Source organism: Onychomys torridus, chromosome 3, assembly GCF_903995425.1.
Source record: "Onychomys torridus chromosome 3, mOncTor1.1, whole genome shotgun sequence".
In the NCBI taxonomy this organism is placed as follows: Eukaryota; Metazoa; Chordata; class Mammalia; order Rodentia; family Cricetidae; genus Onychomys; species Onychomys torridus.
The window spans coordinates 79,013,236-79,035,755 of NC_050445.1; the positions used below are offsets into that span (position 1 = coordinate 79,013,236).

Here is a 22,520-nt window from a genome sequence, read left to right on the forward strand (position 1 = left end):
GGCTTTCTCTCCTCTCTGTGAAATTATGTCTGCTGGGTACATTCTGGTTTTAATGGCAGTTACACAATTTGCTTAAGTAGCTAATCCAGAAGACACTGTTTCTTGGGTTGGCTTTCCTACAAGCTGCTTCCTCTGGCAGAGAAAGAGAAGCCAGCCATAGAACATTTAAAATCATCATGAGGACTGACAGATGTGATTTTCATGCAAAGGTTTTAAAAGTTTTTCATATGTCACACATCTGCTGCTATAAAACATTATTTGTGTGCAGTTCCCGAAAGTGCTGCCTGATATTGTCAATGTAAAGCTGAGTGGTAAGGGAAAAGTGCATCTACTTCCCAGTTGATGATGAACATTTGTCATGATGTAGAAAATTGGAGAGTGACTTGAGAGGATTTTATCTGAAGATCCTGTCATATGAATGCTGCTCGGCTGAGTCATTTTCTAGATTTTCCAAGGGAAAAAAAAATCTCCTAACTTGAGGTTTTTCTTTAAAGTACACATGTAAAACGTGCACAGTTAAAAATAAACAAAGAATATGCTTAAAAATCTTGCTTTTTGATTGTCTGATACTGAAAGGTACTGTTTCAGTTTTATTCACCTTTTAAATATCCAGAATATTTTTGATGCTTTCAAATATGCATCCAAGAGCCAAATGTTTTCCCCAATGTATAAATTAAAGTAATTGAAGATGCAGGACAGAGGTGATGCTGTAAAAGGATTTGGTGTCCCAGGTGAACTCTGAATTCTGTGAGCAGTTTTTGGACCTCTTAGTTACTGTTTCTCAGTAGCCGCATGTGTGTGCTGCAGTTAGTCACTTGGCGTGTGAGTCCTGCAGCTTCCTGGGTGTGAGATCTTGGGTAGACAATTGTAGCAGAAAAAGAAGGGTTAAGAGAAAGAATAAAAAGCCGTGGGAAGTGAGAGGGGCTTATTGTGCACACAGTAAGTACTCAGTCTTTACAGGTGACCAAGCTGATTTCTTCCTCCCCCAAGACCTGAGGAGTCTGAATCATTATCCCATTTCATAGATCAACAAACCAAGGCACAGATACTTTTACAAGGATGAAGTACTAGGACATAATTTGAACCTAGGCACTTACATTCCAGTGTTAGCATGTAGCACAGGTTTGTCGTAAGTGTCCAAAATGTTGTTTTTAATCTTATATTTACTAATGAGAGAGAGAGAGAGAGAGAGAGAGAGAGAGAGAGAGAGAGAGAGAATGTGTATGTTGTTCTTTTGTTAATACTTGGTTTTCAAATAATTTCATGATTACAATATATTACACAAAGTAAACAGTTCTCTGAAAATTTGATTTGTAAAGAAACATAACTTGCTGCCATGTCCAGAAAGGCACCACACTGAATGACGGTAGGATTTCCTTAGCACTGTTGGAAATTCCATCAGCCAGTGACACTGATGAGGAAAGACCGCAAGAGGGAAAGGTTCCAGTGACAAGCACAGGGAAATTAGAGTGCACAATTACCTAGCTTGTACGTCATCTTAAAAAGCTTTGTGGTGATAACACTAGAAATAGCCTTTGTAAGGCATAAGCTTAGCATTCAGCATGCTTTCACATTAATTATCCTGGTGCCACACATTCGCAATTGAGGAACCAAATCTCTGAGTTCTCTGAGAGCATATAGCCAGTAAGGCTGAGCTATGCCACATAGAACAAGATGGGCCCCAATAAAACAGCTGTTTTAGATGTTGTTCAAGTTTTATACTTTACAAAGTATTTTCTTGTATTTAATTAATGACCCTGGAGCAAAAAGCTGTGGAGTTCAACAAAAGGAGGCACTGCCAGAATAGAAACGATGACGGATGCTTTCTGTGGGTAGATACAGGAAAGCCGGTGTCTGCATGTGAGAGCACATGCACCCTGTAAGCAGCTGCTTCTCCTTCCTCCTTTCCCTCGTCCCTTCCTTCTATACTAATGGTTTTTCTTTTTGATCTCCCTGCTTGACCCATGTGGATTTTATGTTATTGTGTATCAGTGCTTTCAGCCTGAAGAAAGCAAGGATTTATGCCTTCTGGGAGAGCTGTCCATAATAACTTAGTAAGGTATATAAAGGATATTTTCCACAAATAACTTTCATGATTTTAATAGATGTCAACTCAATAGCAAAAGGATAAGGAAATATTACTACTCTAGCACCAGTTTTTCTTTGAGAATATTTTTAAGTTTTTTTGAGAATTCCATACATAGTTATTTACATCATTTCCACACCTACCTTTCTGGTCCAACTCCTCCTATGTCCTTCCACTTCTCTCAAGTTCAAGACCTCTTCTGTAATTATTATTTTTACATATGTGTCTGTTTGTATATATAATAACATATGATATCTACTGGTATTGTGTAAACATATATTTAGTGATGTAGAATTACTGCTGAGTCTATTCTGTGTTGCTCATATGTACATGCATTTAGGGCTGACCATCTGGTACTGAACCTATCAGGAAGTTCATCCCCGGAGAAAGCTGATATTCCCTTATAACAGTCGTTAGCATCTGTAGCTCTTCCTTCAGCAATGGGACTTGGGAAATTTTCCCTACCCATGCTGCCATGTCAATGGTGGTGTCATTGTGCAAGTCTTGTTCAGGCAGCCATATTATTAAGAGTCCATGGTCGCAGCTCCTCTTTCAGGTGTTTCATGTCAGCAGCTGTCCTGGCCAAGGTCTTAAGATTGATTGATTGATTGATTGATTGATTGATTTGCTGCCTTTTCTATGGTTTTCCATGAGCCCTGAGTTTAGGAGTTGTGTCAAGTTGTATCACTTGGGGTTGAGCACCACAAGATCACTTGTCAAAGATAAGCATGCATAGCCACATTGCTGTTTTTTGCTGTTTGCTTCTCTTTTGGATTTTGTTGTTGTTGTTGTTGTTGTTGTTGTTTTCTTTTGTTTGTTTGTTTTTTTGGGTTTTGTTTTGGTTTTATTTTTCTGTTTTTTAATGAAATTGAATGAAGCTCTCATTTAGGTACTTTTGGAGAAGATAAACATAGGCAAACAACCTAATAGTGATACAGAGACTCTGTGTGGCAGCTGGGCAGGACCAACTCCTGCAGAGGCAGCGGTATGAGGTACACAGACCCTGATCCTCATCAGGCCAGGGACAGAGGGCAGGAATACCACAGAGAGACAACACATTGTGCTGTGTTTGGCATGCTCCCTCCTTCCTACTCTATTTTTTCATAAGACAGTGAGAACCTGAGAGTGGCCTTGGGAAGGAAGACAGGGAGGGCAGTGGAGACCTGGGGACTGTTGCCCAGGGGAGGTGCAAACAACTTCTCTAATTGTGTAAGAGCTGTATGGGAAGTTGCATTTCTGCATGCAGAGAACTTAAAGACCTATTGCCATCCTTCCTGCATAGGGAGGGACCCGCTCTCCAGAAAGCTGGCTGGTGAGGTAACACAGAGCATGATGCTCTTTCCTCGGATAGTTCTATTTGCTTCTTGCCAATGCAGTGTGATAAGTAGGTCATTGTTCTGTTCATGAAACAGCTCTTCCACCTTACAGATTCTCTCCAGACTGAGTTCTGCATTTCCTGTAGGAGCTACAGATTATCTCTAATAACATTCTGTCAAGACAGACTTCCAAGACATTTCTCGGTCTAAGAATCTGTTCTAAAGTTAACACATGAAGTGAAAATTGCATAGAGTCAAAATTGTCCTGAAGTTCCCCAAGATTGTGGAGTGTTGAAATAAAAGAATACCACCATGTTGGAAAAGAAGTCTTTCAGGAATTAAAGCGGTTTTCAGGCGTTTGGTTCTTTTGGTCTTCCATGGATATAGAAAAGGGATCACATTCAGCTTGGAGGATGCAACATTATCAGAGGTCTGAGAGAACCTGGACAAATTGAGGAGGCTGGAATTGGTGCCATTTTTTAAGACAATCTATAATTGAATAAAACAGGTGATGGCCACCCAACAAGGCAGACCATAATACCACTCCACCCCACCCTGCATGGAAACTGTAATTCATCTTTCCATAGTTTAGAGATGTCTTTCAAAACCCCTTTTGTGTGTCATGGAGAATGGTGTCTTTATAGTTGACAGCCCTGTGTGCATGATGTTTGAATACACGGGTCAGCATAAAGCTCCACTGAGCTCCCTGACACTGGTCGGGTAAATGAGTAATTTAGATTGTTTTGTTACTAAGGTCTCCCGCAGTTCAAGGAATATTCACTGCTCCTGTGTTAGCATGGATCAACTTGGCCATTTTTCTGTTCTAAGACTTATTATTTTCTCATTATTGCTACAGATCAAAGCATACTTAAAATTTTTTAAAGTATTTGCATTCAAGTTCTACTTTTGTTTAGCTAGATGGCAATATATATCAGCATTGTTTTATATTAATGATTATAATGTTAGTGAGTGTTATGAAATGAACACTTCCCTAAATAGTGAGTTGTTACAATAGATTATGGAGAAAAATAAAAATGGACTTGATATACAGAGACATGAGACTTAAAAGATTGTCATTTAAAAGGAAGAAAGATAAAAGATATATTTATAGATTAAAAACTCAGGGTAAAAACAATACTTTTAAAATTTATTGTTTTATTTTTATTTGTGTAAATGTTTTTCCTACATGTAAGCCTATGTATCACATGTATGCAGAACCCATGAATTCCAGAAGAGGGAGACAGAGCCACTAAGACTGGGATTGCAGACCTTTGTGAGGGGCTGTGTGGATGCTGGGAACCTAATCCTGGCCCTCTGCAAGAGCAGTAAGTGCTCTTAAGTGCAGAGCCAACTCCCCAACCCCAAGAAGAGTAATCTTAGACACTATTAGCATGGAATATATTAGATGGGGAAATGTCTTTCCATTTTTAAGAATAAAAACATTGTTAAGTGCTACTTTTTCCTACAGATTAACAGATATTTTCATTTTTAACTAGATGAAATTGTATTAGGACAGACTGAGCTCTTGGTGTAATAAAAGAGGATGAGTTCCCCAAATTTTTTCATCAAATTTCATGTTTAATTTCAACCTAAGGAAAATGAGCTCCAGAACTGCAAGAGCACAGTTGTGTTTTGTGGCTAGGACTGAGTAATACCATTTGCTAGGGTAAATGTGCAGTTTAGTGATTTTACATAAACTTAATCTAGAAGAAACTCATTAGCCTGGCCCATAGCCCTAACTATGCTGGAGGCTGAGGGGGAGGACGGAAAGTTCAAGGGTATATCTGGGCATCAAAGTGGGTTTACACCAGTCTGGACAACTCAGTGAGACTGTCTCAAAATAAGAGAGAGGGCAGGGGTGGCCGCTCAGTGCTAGGGTGTTTGCCTTGATTCTGTGACATCCTGCTTTTACTGTCCACTACCACAAAAAGAAGAAAGCTAAGCTCACCATTATTAATTTAAAATGCTTATTACGTATCACCTATTGAGTTTATTATGATAATACAGATGACAGTTCAACTGTCCATCAAACAAACAGTTGTTTACAGAGGCTGACAAATCCCTCCCCAGTCTCTTCCTACCTTCCTTTTACAATGAGTGACAGGTGAGATGTCAGGAGGGATTGTCCTTCTTGTACTCTGTAGTATTGTGAGAAATGTAGTTTGATACATTGACTTCATATGTAATCTCCAAGAAGGTCCTCTTAGTAATAGTTAGTAACTATTAGTAATGATGATGGTGGTGGTGATTGCTTCGACATATAGCCTGTACTGACCTTCAGTTTGTGATCCTCCTGCTTCTGCCTTCAAAATTCTGGAATTATATGCATATGTCACCTTGCCCTGTTAGCAGTTACCATTATTAAGCATTTGGTATGTATTAGATATTTTGTAAAATTCATTTAACCATCATCATAATACTTCATGACAGATGCTATTATTTCTATTTTACAGAGAAACTAAAACTTAAAGAAACCAAGCTATCAAGCTAACAGGAGACACTACTGCAATTTGAAACAGGGATTAAGAAAGTTTACTGTGCATATTTCATACTTGACTCCTAGAAACTAGATAATACAAACATTAAAGTAGCTTAAATTGGCACACTGACTCATCTTTAAACATGTTCATGTTGTTAATCTAATTTGTCTCTCAAATCAGCCCTATGAAGTGAGTATCATGTATGCAGGTTAGGCACTTGGAGTTTGGAGCATGAAGGACCTTCTCAGAGAGAGCTGGTACACTATTCCCTGTACATGTCTCCACAGTATACTCTTCAAGTGAAAGCTTAGCCCCATGCTGTTTTGCTCTCAGAAATGATAAAATGGGGGCTCAGCAGGTAAGGCCTCCTGAGACTTCTCCCACTGCCATTCACTTGCAGTCAGTCACTTTTAAAAAGTGGCCTCACCAAGCCAAATAACATGAGCTTGATGCCTAGAACTCATGCAGCAGAAAAGATAACCAACTCCCACAAATTGTCCTCTGATCTCTACATATATGTTCTGGCATAAGTGCCCAACCCCTACAAAATAAAAACAAATGTGAACCTGGGCAGTGGTGACACCTGCTTTTAATTCCAGCACTCAGGAGACAAAGGCAGGTGAATATCTGAGTTAAAGGCCTGCTTGGACTACAGAGCAAGTTCCAGGACAGTCAAGGCTACACTGGGAAACCCTGTCTTAACAAACAAAAAAATGTAAAATAGGAAAATAATTTTAGATAAATGAGAAAATGACAACTCTATTTCCTAAGAGGCTTCAGAAGTAAAGCAGAAACGCCCATGAGAAAGAGAACACCAATGGCAGATGTCCCTCACCTCTGTCACTCCTCACAGCCCAGGGTCTGCCAATGGATGTAGCACATGTAGGGTGAGAAGGCCACCATTTGAGTAGCAGAGGAACAGATGTCCCAAGCCCTCAGATACCTCTCTACTGGGTGACATTCCCACCACTTTGTACCACTAGAACTCAGTGTCCTTTGAGAGTCTGAGATGAGCATCACAAGTTTTTGTTCATTATCCCCCCCCCCCCCCTGTGCACCACACATATATCTTTGGTCTTGTTCATAAACAGTAACTCAAAGACATAGTCCATATGCAACTCACAGAGTCAATAGGACAAAGAGTTGGAGTCATGACAATCTGAAAGAAACTAAAAGGTAGCCTCTGGAGAGAGATTTCCAGTTTAAAACCATGATATGTAGAGCCAGATCTGCTGGCTCATCTTGCTGCCATTTCACCCCTTATTTTTCAATATATAAAACCTGCAATATGCCTATTTCTTCTACTGAAACATGGTCACTCACTGCTTCTGCTCGTATAACTCCTGAGTTCTTAAAATATTATTAAATGTATCAAAATAATATTCTGTGATTTCACACTTGTACTTTCAGAATATCTGCAGATAATTTACAGAATGGTTGAAATTTCCAGTTTCATAATAAAAACTGAAAAACAAATGAGATTCATCTTGCCAAAATATTGTCAGATATCACCTGTCTACAGATCTGTGGATAATTTGTTTGAAAAGTAAATATACACTTGTCTCGGAACCATGTGAATCAATGATCTTGAATTTTGGAACTATGCAGAGCTGGACTGATTTCCTGCATCAACTGGGAGATATGCCAAAAAAAAAAAAAAAAAAAAACCAAAAACAAAAAAAAACCCATTTAGAAGAAGAGGAGAGCTAAAAGCACATAGCCACTGAGCCACAGGTCTAGATGGTGACTAGAGTAGATGTTAGTCCCTCTTTCTCCCTTTATTTTCTCATTTCAAACAACTGAGCCATCCATGAAGCAAGTTTAAATCTGAACAGGAACTAAAAGTGGGGCTAGCCTTCTGAACCCCCTTTTCATCTTTCTAAGAGCTGTGGGATGGAAATCCCAGTGCAGGGGTGCACATTTGTAGTTTGAAAAAGAACAAACAAATTATTTGGGAGCAGCTCTCCATTTATTTATCCCCAGTTTGTAAGGCTTTGATCTCCAGGAAGTGTGCCTGGAGTGCTAATTATATAAACCGCTGCAGTGACTCTTGGTCCCAGTAAACAGTCTGTTAGAAACAATAGTGATGCGGCCATCCCCACCATCCTGTTTTGATGCACTGAAGCTTTATTCTTTGTTCCTATTCGTGTCTGTTGCTACCACCACCATCCTGCATTTTCTCAGGGTCTTTACCTTTTGGAAATACACCTTCTTGCCCATACCTAGACCTTGTGGTCACGTATTAGTGGCAAAGTGACTGAATTTCTCTATATAGCTTCTAGGTATCCAGGAAACAGCATATTCTCTTTAAAACTTACCAAAAGTATTTTTTTAACTTTTGTTACTAGTCCCTCCTATATCACACTATCCCTTCCACAGCATAAAAGGACGAGTTATATATTTGATTTACACACACACACACACACACACACACACACACACACATACACAAACAATGAATATTGGACCTGAAAACCTGGAAAGCCTGAATTTTATGTGGAACTGTAATTATCTTCATGTCCTCGGCCTTCAGAATTCATAATCTTTACCATCTCCACCCACCAGCATTCTCCCCCAGCTTCTTCTTGGGTAATTTCAGATGGTGATGATGCTGCCTTCACTGTTTCCCAGTTCTCCGAACCACTTCAGTGGCTCTCCTAGAGTCGGTGTTGATAACTATCCTTATAAATGGCTGTATATTTTTTAGAATTCAGTTTACTTAAGCTAAACTATTTCTTTAAACTTTAACAACTCAAAGAATTTACTGAGGAATTACAGTACATTTCCACATAAAGTATGTTAATTCACATTTTTTAAATTTTTTTGTGGTCAATTGTAAAGTAACAAACACAAATTCATTTCACCCGAGATTGTTGGTATTTTAAAACTGAGACTCTCACATCTAGGAAAACTCCTTAAGTCCTAAATGAGTGATGATTAATCTTCCAATAAAGACTTAACCATTAGTCAGACGGGCAGGCAACCAACCATAGGAAAGGGTTTGTTAGTTTTGTTTCTCATGCATAAGATCTTACCATTGTGCAGTCATTAGTTTCATTTTAAATAAACTCAATTCAGCCTCCTAGTTTTTAACTTAGTACTTTTAATGTAGAAACAAAAGATTCAACACACCTTTAATAATGACCACCTCCTGTACTCAGAAATAACATTTGGATATTTTTGAGAGTGAGAAGGTCTGGGGAGGAAACATTTTTAAACCATGCCTTCTGCCTCTAATTTTTTTTTAATAGAGAACAGATTTTTCTCTCATCCTTTACATCCTGATCACACTTTCCCCTCCCTCTGCTCCTCTCAGATGCCCCCACCTCCACCTCACCTCTCTCCCAATCCACTCCTCCTCGGTCTCCCTTCAGAAAATAGCAGGCCTCCAAGAAATTACAGCCAAACACAACAAAACAAAGTAGAATAAGACAGTGGTTCCCAACCTTCCTGATGCTGAGACCTTTTAATACAGCTCCTCATATTGTGGTGACCTCCAACCATAGAATTATTTTGTTGTTACTTCATAACTGTAATTTTGCTGCTGTTATGAATCACAAATATCAGATATGCAAGGCATCTGATTTGCAACCCCCAAAGGGGATCACAGCCCAAATGTTGAGAACCGCTGCAATAAGACAAGGCCCGAGCCCTCACACCAAGGCTGGACAAGGCAGCAGGAGGAACAGTCCAGAGAGTAGGCAAGAGAGTAAAAGAGACATGTGCTCTCCCTGTTAGGAGTCCCACAAAAACACCACTCTAACAGCCACCAACATCTAAGTGAAGGACCTGGTGCAGACCCTTGCAGGTCCCATGCTTGCCACTTCAGCCTCTGTTGAGCCTGTGTGAGGCCTGCTTAATTGATTCAGTGGACCGTGTTCTCCTGGTGTCCTCCATCTGCTCTGACTCCTACAATCTTTGCACCCCCTCTTCCACTGGATTCCCTGAGCTCCAAAGGCAGGGACCCAATGGAAATCTCCAGTTTAGAAGCTCTCTCTGCATAATCTTTGGCTATTGATCTCTGCATCCACTCCCATTTGCTGACAGAGTGAACCTCTCTGATGATGACTAGACAAGGCACTGATCTATGAGTATAGCAGAATGTCATTAGGAATCATTTCATTGATTTATTTTCCCCCATTCATGTTTGGTTCTATCCTACATCTCTGGGTTCCTGGCCATCCAGGTAGTGTAGGGCATGGACCCCCTCTCTGGCCTGGACCTCAAGTTATATCAGACGTTGGTTGGCCACTCCCACAAGTTCTGTGTCACCACTGCCCCAGAACTTCTTGCAGGCAGGACAGATTGCAGGTTGAGGGTTTTGTGGCTGGGTTTGTCCACGTTTCTCTTTTAGCAGCCTGCAGAGTACCTTCTTATGCCAAAGACATTGGAAAGCAAGAGTGAAGGTTCCATGAAGGCCTCTGCAATGGCCCTGCTGCCAGTTTTTAGAAAGCAACCCTCTGTTCTAGTATCTGCCTGGGTTGTTTGGGAACCTCCATAGGACCCATTTGGCCAACAACTCAATTAAATGCAACTCAATCCTGCCACTGGGAGCCTTGCTGTCTACAAGAGATGGCCAGTTTAGACTCCTATCCTCCATTATTAGGGGTCCTCCCTAGGGCCACCCTCATAAATTATAGGAAGTTTCCGCTGCACTACATTTCCACACCATTCCCCAAATGCCCCCCAACTCCAGCCCTCTCTCTCCACACTCTCTCCCTTCATCCTCCCCCACAACACCAGATCCCTCCCACTCCCATCCTCACTCACCCCAGTCTACCCACAAAATCTATTCTATTTCTCCTTCCCCAGGACAGCCATGCATCCACTAGACTGCTCCTCACTACCTAACTTCTCTGGTTCTACAGATTGTAGTTTGTTTATCATTTACTAAATGGCTAATATCTATGTATCAATGAACATATACAATATTTGTTGGGTTACCTTACTCAGGATGATTTTTCTAGTTTGATCCATTGGTCTGCAAATTTCATGATGTTATTTTTTTAACAGCTGAGTGGCTTAGCTAGAGTTTCTGTTGCTGTGAAGAGACACCATGACCTTAGCAACTCTCACAAAGGAAAAACATTTAATTGGGGCTGGCTTCCAGTTCAGAGACTTAGTCCATTATCCTCAGAGTGAGAAGTATGGTTGTGTGCAGATGGACAAGGTCCTGGGAAGAAGCTGAGAGTTCTACATCTGGATCCACAGGCAGCAGAAAGAGACAGTGACACACTGGGCTTGGCTTGAGCTTATGAGACCTCAAAGCCCACCCTCATTAACACACTTCCTCAAACAAAACCACACTCTGTGTGGGCCAAGCATTCAAACACATGAGTCTATAGGGGCCATTCCTATTCAAACCACCACACTAATTCACCATTGTGTAAATGTACCAAATTTTGTTTATATATTCTTCAGTAGAGGGACATCTAAGTTTTTTCCAGTTTGGCATCAGGATAACTATGACCTCATAAAATGAACTATGCAATGTTCCTTCTGTTTCTATTTCCTGGAATAATTTGAGGAGTACTGATATTAACTCTTCTTTGAAAGTCTGGTAGAATTCTGCACTAAAACCATCTGTCCCTGGGCTGGTTTCTCAGTTTAACAGCTCTGGCTGTCCTGGAACTTGCTTGCCGTGAACTCACAGAGGCTGGTCTTGAACTCACAAAGATCACCTGCCTCTGCCTCCCAAGTGCTGGGATTACAGATATGCACCACCACCTCCAGGCTAGGTTTGGGAGACTTCTAAAGACTGTTCCTATTTCACTAGGGGTTATAGGTCTGTTTAAATTGTTTATCTGATCTTAATTTAACTTTGGTAAGTGGTATTATTCATTTAGTTCTAATTTTTTTAATTGTGTCCATATATCTTAAAGGTTCTAAAAGCTTCATGACATGATTGACACATCACATGGCCATGTCTGCTAAGAGAAACACCAGGTTTTTTTTCAAGTTTGTTTACTTAGTGAATATAATAGCTTAGTGATGGATCTCCCTGATGCAAAGAATACACTCTAATGAAATAACCTAATGTTACAACCAATGGAGAGAAAATAATTCATTCACATGAAAATATAGCTCAGACTGGCTGGAGTGCAGAATAGAGCCATGATTTTAGTGCTAATACATGGATACCTTTCTTAGCAATGATTCTATCACCCATGTGGATGACATGGTTCTAAAACAGCCCCCTTTATGAACAGGCAGAGAAGAAAGTAACATATGAATGACTCAAGGTTCCCATGTACACTCACAAAACACATTCACATTTCCCAGGTACTGTAGGAAATAATTAGCAGATATTTATAGGAATAACATTATCACTTAAGTGTAGAATTGGGATTGAGAATTGTTGAGGCCATGATTGGAAAAATCACAGGGACAAATAGCCAAACTAGTGGAAACACATGAACTATGAACCAATAGCTGAGGAGCCCCCAACTGGATCAAGCCCTCTGGATAAGTGGGATGGTTGATTAGCTTGAACTGTTTGGGAGGCACCCAGGCAGTGGGACCCAGACCTATCCTTAGTGCATGAGCTGGCTGTTTGGAATCTGGGGCTTATGCAGAGACACTTTGCTCAGCCTGGGAGGAGGGGACTGGACCTGCTTGGACTGAATCTACCAGGTTGAGCTGAATCCCCAAGGGAGTCCTTGCCCTGGAGGAGATGGGAATGGGGGGTAGGCTGGGGAGAGGGTAGGGGGGCAGGAGGAGGGAGGACAGGGGAATCAGTGGCTGATATGTAAAATTAAATTGTAATTAAAAAAAGAAAAAAATCATTCAAAAGGCAGTGTTCAATTATTTTGGTAAAAAGTTCAAAGTAATATAGATTAATTTTTCTATTCATCCAAAGCTCATATTTTGACATAACATATTTGAAACATTAAGCTTCAATCCTGTACTTTTAAATTTTAGCTTCTTAAAGCACTATAAGACAGAGTTTCATTGCATATCAGCCTATTTCATTAATTATTTTCCTGTTTTCAGACCACATCCCTGAATGATCATTGTCCCTGCCTGCAAACTTGAACATAGTGTCTAGCAAAGAGATTTTAAAAATCAATATTTGATGAAACTTGCTAGCTGGCATTTTGAAAGTACTTATATCTGGGCACTACTCTGCAGTAGTTTGTTCATTTTTAACCTATTTAATATGCACAGCAATGCTAAAATTTCATATTATTTCAATGCCAGATTTACATATGAAAAATTCTGAAGCACAAAAAGTATAAATTATATCTCTAAGGTCATACACCATAAGTGTGACAGAGCTGGGAAGACCAAACTCTCTTTTTGTTTTTGTTCAGATTTATTTTATGTCTTTGTGTGTGTGTTGGAGTGTGTATGCACACACCCTCTGTGTAGATACCTGGGGAAGCAGAAAATGGTGTTAGATCCCCTGGAGCATGAGTTATAAATGGTTGTGAGCCACCCAGTGTGGGTGTTAGAAACCTAACTGGGTCCTCTGTACAAGGACCAAGTGTTCTTAACCAGTGACCTATCTCTCCAGCCCCAACAAAGCTTTTAATTATGATACTATCCTATCTTCTTGGAAGAGGACTGACCCCTTGAAGGCCCCTATGACACTATTATTCTCCTTTAGCTTTCAAAGCATTAAGCAATATTTATCCATTTTGAAATAGTTTTTAATCTTTTTATCTAAACCTAATGGCCATGAAAACACCACAAGTTCTCCTTGGGGCTTACATAAAAATAAATAATGTGTAGACAAAGAGGTGTAGTGTCTGTGTTTGCAACCGGTAGAGTGGCATCTTGGTACTCATGTGGAAAAAAGTAATGTCACAGGGCTGGAGAGATGGCTCAGAGGTTAAGAGCACTGACTGCTCTTCCAGAGGTCCTGAGTTCAATTCCCAGCACCCACATGGTGGCTCACAATCATCTATAATGAGATCTGGCACCCTCTTCTGTGTATATAATAAATAAATGTAATAAAGTAATGTCACAGAATTAGGGGACTCAAAAGAGGAGTCACAGAAAGCCATGGGAATTCTAAGATTCCAGGAAATTCATAATTTCAAAGTACTTTCAGAGGTCCTCAAAGGGACACAATTGCAGAGAAGGTGCAGAGCAGAAGCCAGGCAAGCCTTTGTGGGCTGCAGGAAGAGTAACTGTCTCCTTAGAGCTCCCAGGCCTCATCCCTAATGTGGTGCTCATCCATGGGAGCGTATGTCTATTATGCTACAGAGCAGCTCTCCTAGTTAGAAACTCTTCTGAGCTAAATATTTTACCACTAAAATGTGAACTTTTCCCCCATAGCATTTACATGTCTGGAAAGTTTCTCAGCCCTAAAGGATTTCATGGGTTTTTACCCAATGAATGATAATTGTATCCCATAAACCAGCCCTACCTTTCACATCCAGTTCAACTGTCACAATATATATTTGATGGAGGAGTGAAACTGGAAAACATTAGCATCTATCAGCTTTCACAGCATCTGACTCCATCTAAGCATTTATTCAACAGATCCTTTCTGGGCACTGGCGACCACATGCCTTGAGTAAGTTGTCATTGCCACTACCTCAGCCATAATGAAATATTTTATGTGTCTACAAATGCCACTTGAAAGCCATTATTCCCTTTTCCATGTTGACTCAAAGATCCAATTCTCAATTGTCCACTGAAGTAAAGATGATACAATTAACGTCTGTTGAAGTAAAAATGATTCTAGTAAGGATAAAATTAGGCATGTGTGATAAACAGTAGCCTAGGGAAACAGAAATAGAATAGGTAGGCTAATGTTGATGCTTTGGTTCATTTCAAAGATATATTTTGTGTTTTGTTTTGTGTTTTTTAAGTCTCTGGAATATATTTGAAAACAATTAACATCTCATCATATAGTTAATTAACAAATTACAGGGGGTTTTGTTTGTTTGTTTGTTCTTTTGGGGGCCTGCCACCCAACTCCCAAACAAATACACTAAGACTTATCGCTTAGCTTGGCTTGTTTCTAGCCAGCTTTTCTAATTTAAATTATCCCATTTCTCTTTAACTGTGGTTTGCCTCTGGGCTTTTAACCCTACTTTATTCTATATATGTTTCTTCCCTTCTTACTCTGTGGTTGGTTGTGTGGCTGAGTGGCTGGCCCCTGGCATACTCCTCTCCTTCTCCTTTTCTTTCTCCACCTCTTCTTTCTCTTTTCTCTTATTTAGTCTCTCTGCCTGCCAGCACTGCCTATTTTTCTTTCCTGCCAAGCCATTGACCTTTATTAGACCAAGCAGGTGTTTTAGACAAGCAAAGTAACACGGTTTTACAGAGTTAAATAAATGCAACATAAAAGAATGTAATACATCTTTGCATCATTAAACAAATATTCCTCAGCATAAAAGAATGTGACACATCTTTAACTAATATTCCACAACAATAGTTAAATGCCTTTTGGTGGGTTACATGTGCGGTATACAATGATAAAGATCACATGTTGGAAAGGACAGAAGCATGACAACCTGTCACCAAAGCATCATAATACGGTTAGTAGAACCATGAAATTCACTGTTGTAAAATTACCACTTAGGATCCTATAATGCTGCTTCACAGAAACCTCTTCACCAAAGACTTGGAGAGAAATGCCCAGAAGACTTAATCACAGGAAGTCTTAAGGGTACAATCCATGTCCTTCTGAACACGGGTTTATCTTAAATATTCTAAAAGGAGTAGCTGTGTCCTCTTTCGTTAAGTAAGCAGTTTGAAAGCTCAAAGCTAATTTATAATGCAACTCTAGTAAACAAACAGGACCCTATGTTGCCTGTTTTGTCTGTTTATCTCACACCTCGATTCAAATAATTTTTACCATAATTTTATTTACTTATTGTTCTTTAGAAATTCCTCAGATCTTTTCACTGAGGAAGTAATAAAAGGATCTGTTTGAACTTAATTAAATGTCCCCAGAAAAAAAGCATAATGTTAACTAGAAATGCCGCTGTGACAGGATTAGGAAGGGGCTGGGGACATAGGAAAGGCACTCTAATGCCACTGACAGCATCATCATTAATATTAGCTGCAATAAATAACAACTATTCCAAAAACACAAGACAGCACTTTATAGTTGTAAGGTTCTTCCCAACTGTCTACTCTTTGCAAACACCTTTCTTATCCTCACAGCAGCCCCATGAAGTAGATGTCAATATCCCCATTGTATAGAAAATGGCAGTGTTGAATCAGCTTGCTGTTTTATAACAAAATGTATAAGACTTGCAAGAGAAAGTTGTTCCCCCTCCCCCCCAAGGTTCAGAATCTGCCTTCTACAACCAGCTGTCCCTATTGTGCCAAGCCTGTGACAACATGGTATATCACAATGAGAGAGGCAGAGGAAACCAGTTCTCCTCATGGCCTGGAACTAAGAGAGGGAAACCAATGTTCCCCATTTCACCACATGAGAGCCTCTCATTCCCTACTTCTTAAAGGTTTCCACCACTCCCTAATAGCACCAAGCTGAGGACATGCAAGCTTTTGATGCACTAGCCTTCGGGGGCATTTAAGGTTCAATCAGTAGGAAAGATACAGAAGTTTAGAAGTTGTCCCAAGATGCCACATGGATGGTTTGATCAAGCATCACACTATGGATGTATTGAATGTCACTTGAAAAAAAAACAGCTCTGAAAGGGGTATTGCCATTAGATTTGCCCCAAGTGTCAAAAGCAAAGGGCACCATGATAAAAGAGCCAAAGATAAAAGCTACAACATCCTGTAAAGACAACTTGAGAGATTTTGCTAACAAAGTTACCTGAGAATGGAAAGGAGAAAGAGCCTCCAATTGCAGCCTTCCCGATGCACAGCGACACCATCTGAGTTTACAGAGTAAAGAGGGTGAACAGCTGCCATGCCTCCTTCCTGCACAGAGCATCACTTCCAATGGAAAGGAATTTTTCCCAACAGTTGTTTTGAACCCCATAGAGCAGGGAGTAAGAATCATTAGGAAAGAACATTATTAGAACCAGGCTATTTTCTTTAAATAGAATGAGGCCATAGGAGTAAGATTCCAGGGTTTTTTAAGGTCCCCCACAAGTGATAGCAATGATAGAAGTGACTAAAATATTGACAGGGGTAATTAAGGTGATGTGAATGATAATAATAGCTGCTAGAAATTATTCAGCATGTCCATGCTAAAATCTGATGTGCTAATATTAGCTGTTACATTTAATCTCAGCCACTCAAGTAGACAATATTGTGCCCATTTTAGAGAATAGTTAACCAAGACTCAGGGTTTTTTTTTATTTATTTACTTATTTATTTATTTACTTATTATTATTTTTAATTTTTTTGTTTTGTTTTGTTTTTCGAGACAGGGTTTCTCTGTGTAGCTTTTTGCCTTTCCTGGACCTCTCTCTGTAGACCAGGCTGGCCTTGAACTCACAGAGATCTGCCTGCCTCTGCTTCCCAAGTACTGGGATTAAAGGCATGTGCCACCACCGCCCAGCAACTAGACTCAGGTTTAACAAGTTACCAAAGGTTACTCAGCTACTCAGGAGCTGGAATTTGAACACAGGTCTTATCAATACTGAGAGTGTGTGGCAGAGAGTGTCCGCCACGTTTCCCACTAAGAAATTATTAGGTGCAATGCAGTCATCATTCTCGCAACTACTTTTCTGTCTCGCCAGATATCTGATTTATAACAGAAGAGTGGTTGAGATTTTGTTCTCCTTTCTTTTCTGATGTGTAGTTTTAGGGAATATAATGAATGGAGTGTGTGTGTGTGTGTGTGTGTGTGTGTGTGTGTGTGTGTGTGTGTGACAGAGAGAAAGAGAGAGAGAGAGAGAGAGAGAGAGAGAGAGAGAGAGAGAGAGAGAGAGAGAGAGAGACTGCATGCACAGGCATGTTAACTAAATGTACTTGTCAATTTTGAAATCACCTATTGGAAAGAGAAAGCATGTAGATAAGAGACCCACTGCAGAAACAGACATGATGATTAAACCCTGGAATTTACCCTCCTGGGAATGTGGTCTACCTAGAACACACCTGTTGACCTGTCTGTGTACATATGTCATCATTTATGTCACTGCACGTAGCTAGCTGCCAGCCCTCTCCTAACTCCTATCACCTCCATGCTTTCAGAGCTCACTGCACATGCCAGCCCTCTCCTGGGGCGTCTATGTCCTGGAGATGAGGTGGGATGGCCACCACTAGTAGGCAAGGCTGCTGCCAGCTCTCTGATCCTTAAATAGCCTGTTATATAGGAATGCACATTTTCCTGGTACCATAAGTCCTGGGCTTAGCCAGGCTACACTTTCTTCTAGTCACTCCAGGTCTGTCTATTAGTTTGCCATCTCAGCATGCAGGGGATTCAGGAGTAAACATCTACACAGGCATTCTGTCACTTTTATTTTCCTCCTGAATCCTGGTCTTTCAATCCAGGTCTAACTGCTCAAAGTATGCTCTGTGGGTCAGTGAGATGCCTCAGCAGGAAAAGGCACTTACCTGCAAATCTTATAACCTGTGTGTGATCCCTAGGACCTATATAATGGAAGGAGAAAACCAACCCCCACCACGCCTGCAAGTTGTTCTCTTGTGCATACACATGTTCTCTCTCTCTCTCTCTCTCTCTCTCTCTCTCTCTCTCTCTCTCTCTCTCTCTCTCTCTCTCTCTCACACACACACACACACACACACACACACACACACACACACACACAGTGCATGAGCTACTTTTACTCGTAGTTTCTGCTATGTTGTCGTGAATTCACTTCTTCTTTATCCTGCTGTTACTGAGACTTTATAAAGCTTAGATGACACACTTTTTTGGAGCTATTCAGTTTCTTTCGTGTGTTGACCATTTATTTTAATGCATCAAACTCTTCTCACATGAACACAATAGGCCAGAGAGCACGCAGCGTCTGCTTCCCTCGGCTATCTCATGCATATGGTAAATATAACAGCATTTGATAAGAGTCATTGAATTCTCTGAAATATCACAGAATTGTATATTGTGCACAGGCCAGTCCCCTTGGAAGCCTAATGCATGCTGGGTAAGACATTTGACTGTAATCAGATAAGGTGTCCCTTAATCACTTGCTCTCCATAGGACTGTGCATATGTTCTCCTAAATGACTCTGTCCCACTGTTACCCTAATTTGAAATTTTCTTTTTTCAGCCACATAAATAGAAGAACACAGTTTGAAAACCCTGTCCTGGAAGCAAAAAGGAAGCTACAACAGCATAACATGCCCCACACAGAACTTGGAACAAAGCCCCTGCAGGCCCCAGGTTTCCGAGGTATGGTGTCTGGAATCATGCAGAGATGCAAGGGAAGCATTGTCCGACAGACTGTTTGCTCTTCAGATAGGTATACCAGTAGGAGGGCCTGCCTGATAGAAATACCTGGTTTGACTTCTCTAGACTCTCCAGTAGCTTTATCATTATTTTTAAACTAATGCATTTAGCTACAACAAACTATGCTGAGGCCACTGGGCAATACCTTATAGGAACTTTACGTTGCCAGGTGGGACATTGACAGTAGGACAATAAACTGTGAAGAGTATCCAAAAAATCAAGCATGGGAGTGAGGCTTATTTTCCTTTGTGACAGTAGGCCGCTCATGGGCGACATTACCTAGGCCCAAATCCATCTTCCCCCGTCCTGACCCAGAAAGTCCCGCAGTGTGAATGACTTGTCTCACAATCTGCCGGACCCCAGAGGGACTCTCTGGCCACTCGGTATGTCTCAGGCTGCTTGTGGACCTGACTACACCAGGGAGCCACCCAGGGGGGTGAGTGGCTGCACACTTTCACCTCTTTTGCACTTCTACTATATTTAAAAAAAAAAGAATGCACACAAGAGAGGCTTTGGTGTCCAGAGCCAGCATTTGCTTGGAAGCGAGGTTCATGTCACATGCCTGCAGCACTCTGCAATGAATGTAAAGATCTCATGAGGAGCTAAGTTCCACCTAGAAGCCCTGCTTTGATGAACATAGCAGAGATTTTATGTGGGGTTCTATAAATTACATTTTAAAGAAAAGTTTAATAAAGATAATATGTGGAAGGTAAATGGACAGATAAATTAAAACTCCATTATAATGACTTACTGTTTAACCTATGAAGCCCCCCCCCAAAAAAAAGTAAGAATAGAGTATCACGCAAAGTAAGTAGCCGAATTCCCACTTACAGTTTGGCTACTGTGCATATCAAATCATGCCACTTCAGAAAGGATATGAGATGCTTATTCACAAAGCTTGGGGTGGTGGTACATGTAATCCTAGCACATGTCGGACTGAGGCAAAAGGACCAAGCATCCAAGGCCACCCGGATTACAGAGCAAGACCCATCCTAACAAAGTAATTAGAATAAAATATTTAAAGTCTCGTGGTCTACCAACTGAGCTAGCCAAGCAAAGTAAAATATTTCTCACAAATGAAATTTAAGAAATAATTAATTCTGCTTCTTCATATGATGATAATTTTAAAGCACTAAATGTGCTTGGAACCATATTTATTAGAACTCATAGGTGGAAAAGTCCATCCTACCACAAATGAGTGGCCAAACTTGGGTTCAAATACTATTTAGATTATTTGGGCATACAATTTGAATATGTCAACATATTACAAAATGTGTCACCTTTACATTTATAACCATCTAGAAATGTTGGCTTGCTGCTTGCTCACTGGCCAGTGGAGATGTATCTAATTGAATTTATAACATCTCACAACATAGAAGTCTAAACAAAAATTAACTCAGTTCCACATCCAGGTATGCTCTCTATGCAATTTTGACCTTTAAATATACACCCGAAGTGTGCTTCTTCTCTGCTGGTGTGATCTACACCTGTTTGATGTCCTTAAACCAGTCTATTTGAGTTTCTAGCTCATGCAATCGCTACTCACACAACCCTCCTCCCTGAGAATTCTCATGACTAGAGAGTTACAAGTCAGTTGTTATTTGAAGCTTTCTTGCCAGTTGACATTGCCCTTTTTAACTTCAAGGGCTGATTTCAAGAAAGCACATACTGATAAATCGCTCTACAACCATACAGCCTTTCATGATTCCCTGGTGCTTGGGATGGCTCTGTATTTGTAGGATGCTCTGATAGTCTGACTCTCCTCACCAAGTGGGCACAAGCTTGCATCTACCATGTCAGTCTCCCACATTCTCAGGGATTGCTGCTCAGCTGTTGGTGAGGTGTGAAAACTTGTCTTAAAAATGTCTTTTCCTTTTTAACTTGTATTGGCCAACATAGAAAAGCCGCTCTTCACCCGGGATGCATCCCAGTTGAAGGGAACGTTCCTCAGCACCACCCTCAAGAAAAGCAACATGGGCTTTGGATTCACCATCATTGGTGGAGATGAACCAGATGAGTTTCTCCAGGTGAAAAGTGTGATCCCAGATGGGCCTGCTGCACAGGATGGAAAAATGGAAACAGGTGAGCTACCTGGAGCCAGGAATTGGCACTGTGGTGACTCTTCTGTAAACAGAACATGGAGATTCCTCTGTGGTTTTAATTCCAAAGTCAAAGGTCACTTTGATTTAGAAAAATGACAAGTCATATATGTTCCCTACTTTAGATTTTTGAGCTGAAATCACTTGTAAACAACATGGAGAGTCTATTTCTGTCTCACTTCTCAGACTGCCTCCTCTTTTTGCTGGTTGGTCCAACAAATTTGTGAAATTACCCTCTTCTGAGTTATTTCACACTCCTTAGGGATGCGATCAGCATCTCACACTTTGCAAACTTATATTCAGTCCCTGATATTTTTAAGCCTGTATTAATCCTTCAATATTCATATGCTAAATTATTCAGGTCAGATATTTAAGTGTGTATACACATCTCATAGAGAAAAAAATTTTATAACGTTACTTTTTTATATGTCCCTATACAATGTTTTAATATATGTTTTTTTTTCTAGTCATTATCACTTAATTTTCATATATAAGTACTAGGGTGTCTATCTAAATTATAACTGAAATTGATTTCACATGGAAATAAAGACCCAGATTGTTAAGGAGAGAAAAAAAATATGAAAAGTCCCCAGAGTAGAAAAAAAGTAATGAAGTAGGTCTAATTTAAGTCTGATTTGTGATTCTCTTACCTACCTAACCCATGACTTTGAATGAGTTCCATAATTTACAAATAGTCATTTCCTGATGTGAGAAAAAAAATAAAGAAATTAGATTTGATCATCTGTTTATAAAGTGCTGAATCATTTTATGGTCTTATTTTTAAATCCCTTTAGGTAGTATTAAAAGTATTATAATTATACCTGCAAAGAAATACGGCTGAGCACCATTTTTGCATCTTTTTCACATTGATTCAATTAATGGTCTCAGTTTTCTGAGTGGATACTGTGAGATGCACAAGTTAGAGAACTATGTTAGACAAGTTCTACCACTTCTATGATTATATATTTATAAACTGAAGTGTTTCCTTGAGTCCAAAAGGTATTTATATGTGAAGAGAAAACATAAAATCAAAGTCTTCATTTGAAATTGCTTATTTTTAAAGTGGCCAAAGCTTTATAATTATTTGTTAGTTTCTTTATACCTGCCATTTTCCAAGATTCCTATGTGAGTATATATTTCAGGACCACTCACTAGCAGGGAATAATGTGTGCAATACACATTGGGTCTCCTTGAAGATGTTAGACCTCCACACTATGCTCAAACTGTCAAAACTTGGGTGTGGGCCCTA

At 40.1% G+C, this 22,520-nt stretch overlaps 1 protein-coding gene across 7 annotated transcripts in view; it reads left to right on the plus strand.

Moving 5' to 3' along the window:
- Magi2 (membrane associated guanylate kinase, WW and PDZ domain containing 2) overlaps positions 1 to 22,520 on the plus strand; it is a 1,436,700-nt gene that overhangs the window by 1,095,782 nt on the left and 318,398 nt on the right. For all 7 annotated transcript variants that reach the window (XM_036180392.1, XM_036180388.1, XM_036180389.1 and 4 more), the window contains 2 exons: positions 18,994 to 19,115; positions 21,072 to 21,254. In XM_036180392.1, coding sequence (XP_036036285.1) covers positions 18,994 to 19,115; positions 21,072 to 21,254 — 305 coding nt within the window. The remainder of the gene's footprint in view (positions 1 to 18,993; positions 19,116 to 21,071; positions 21,255 to 22,520) is intronic.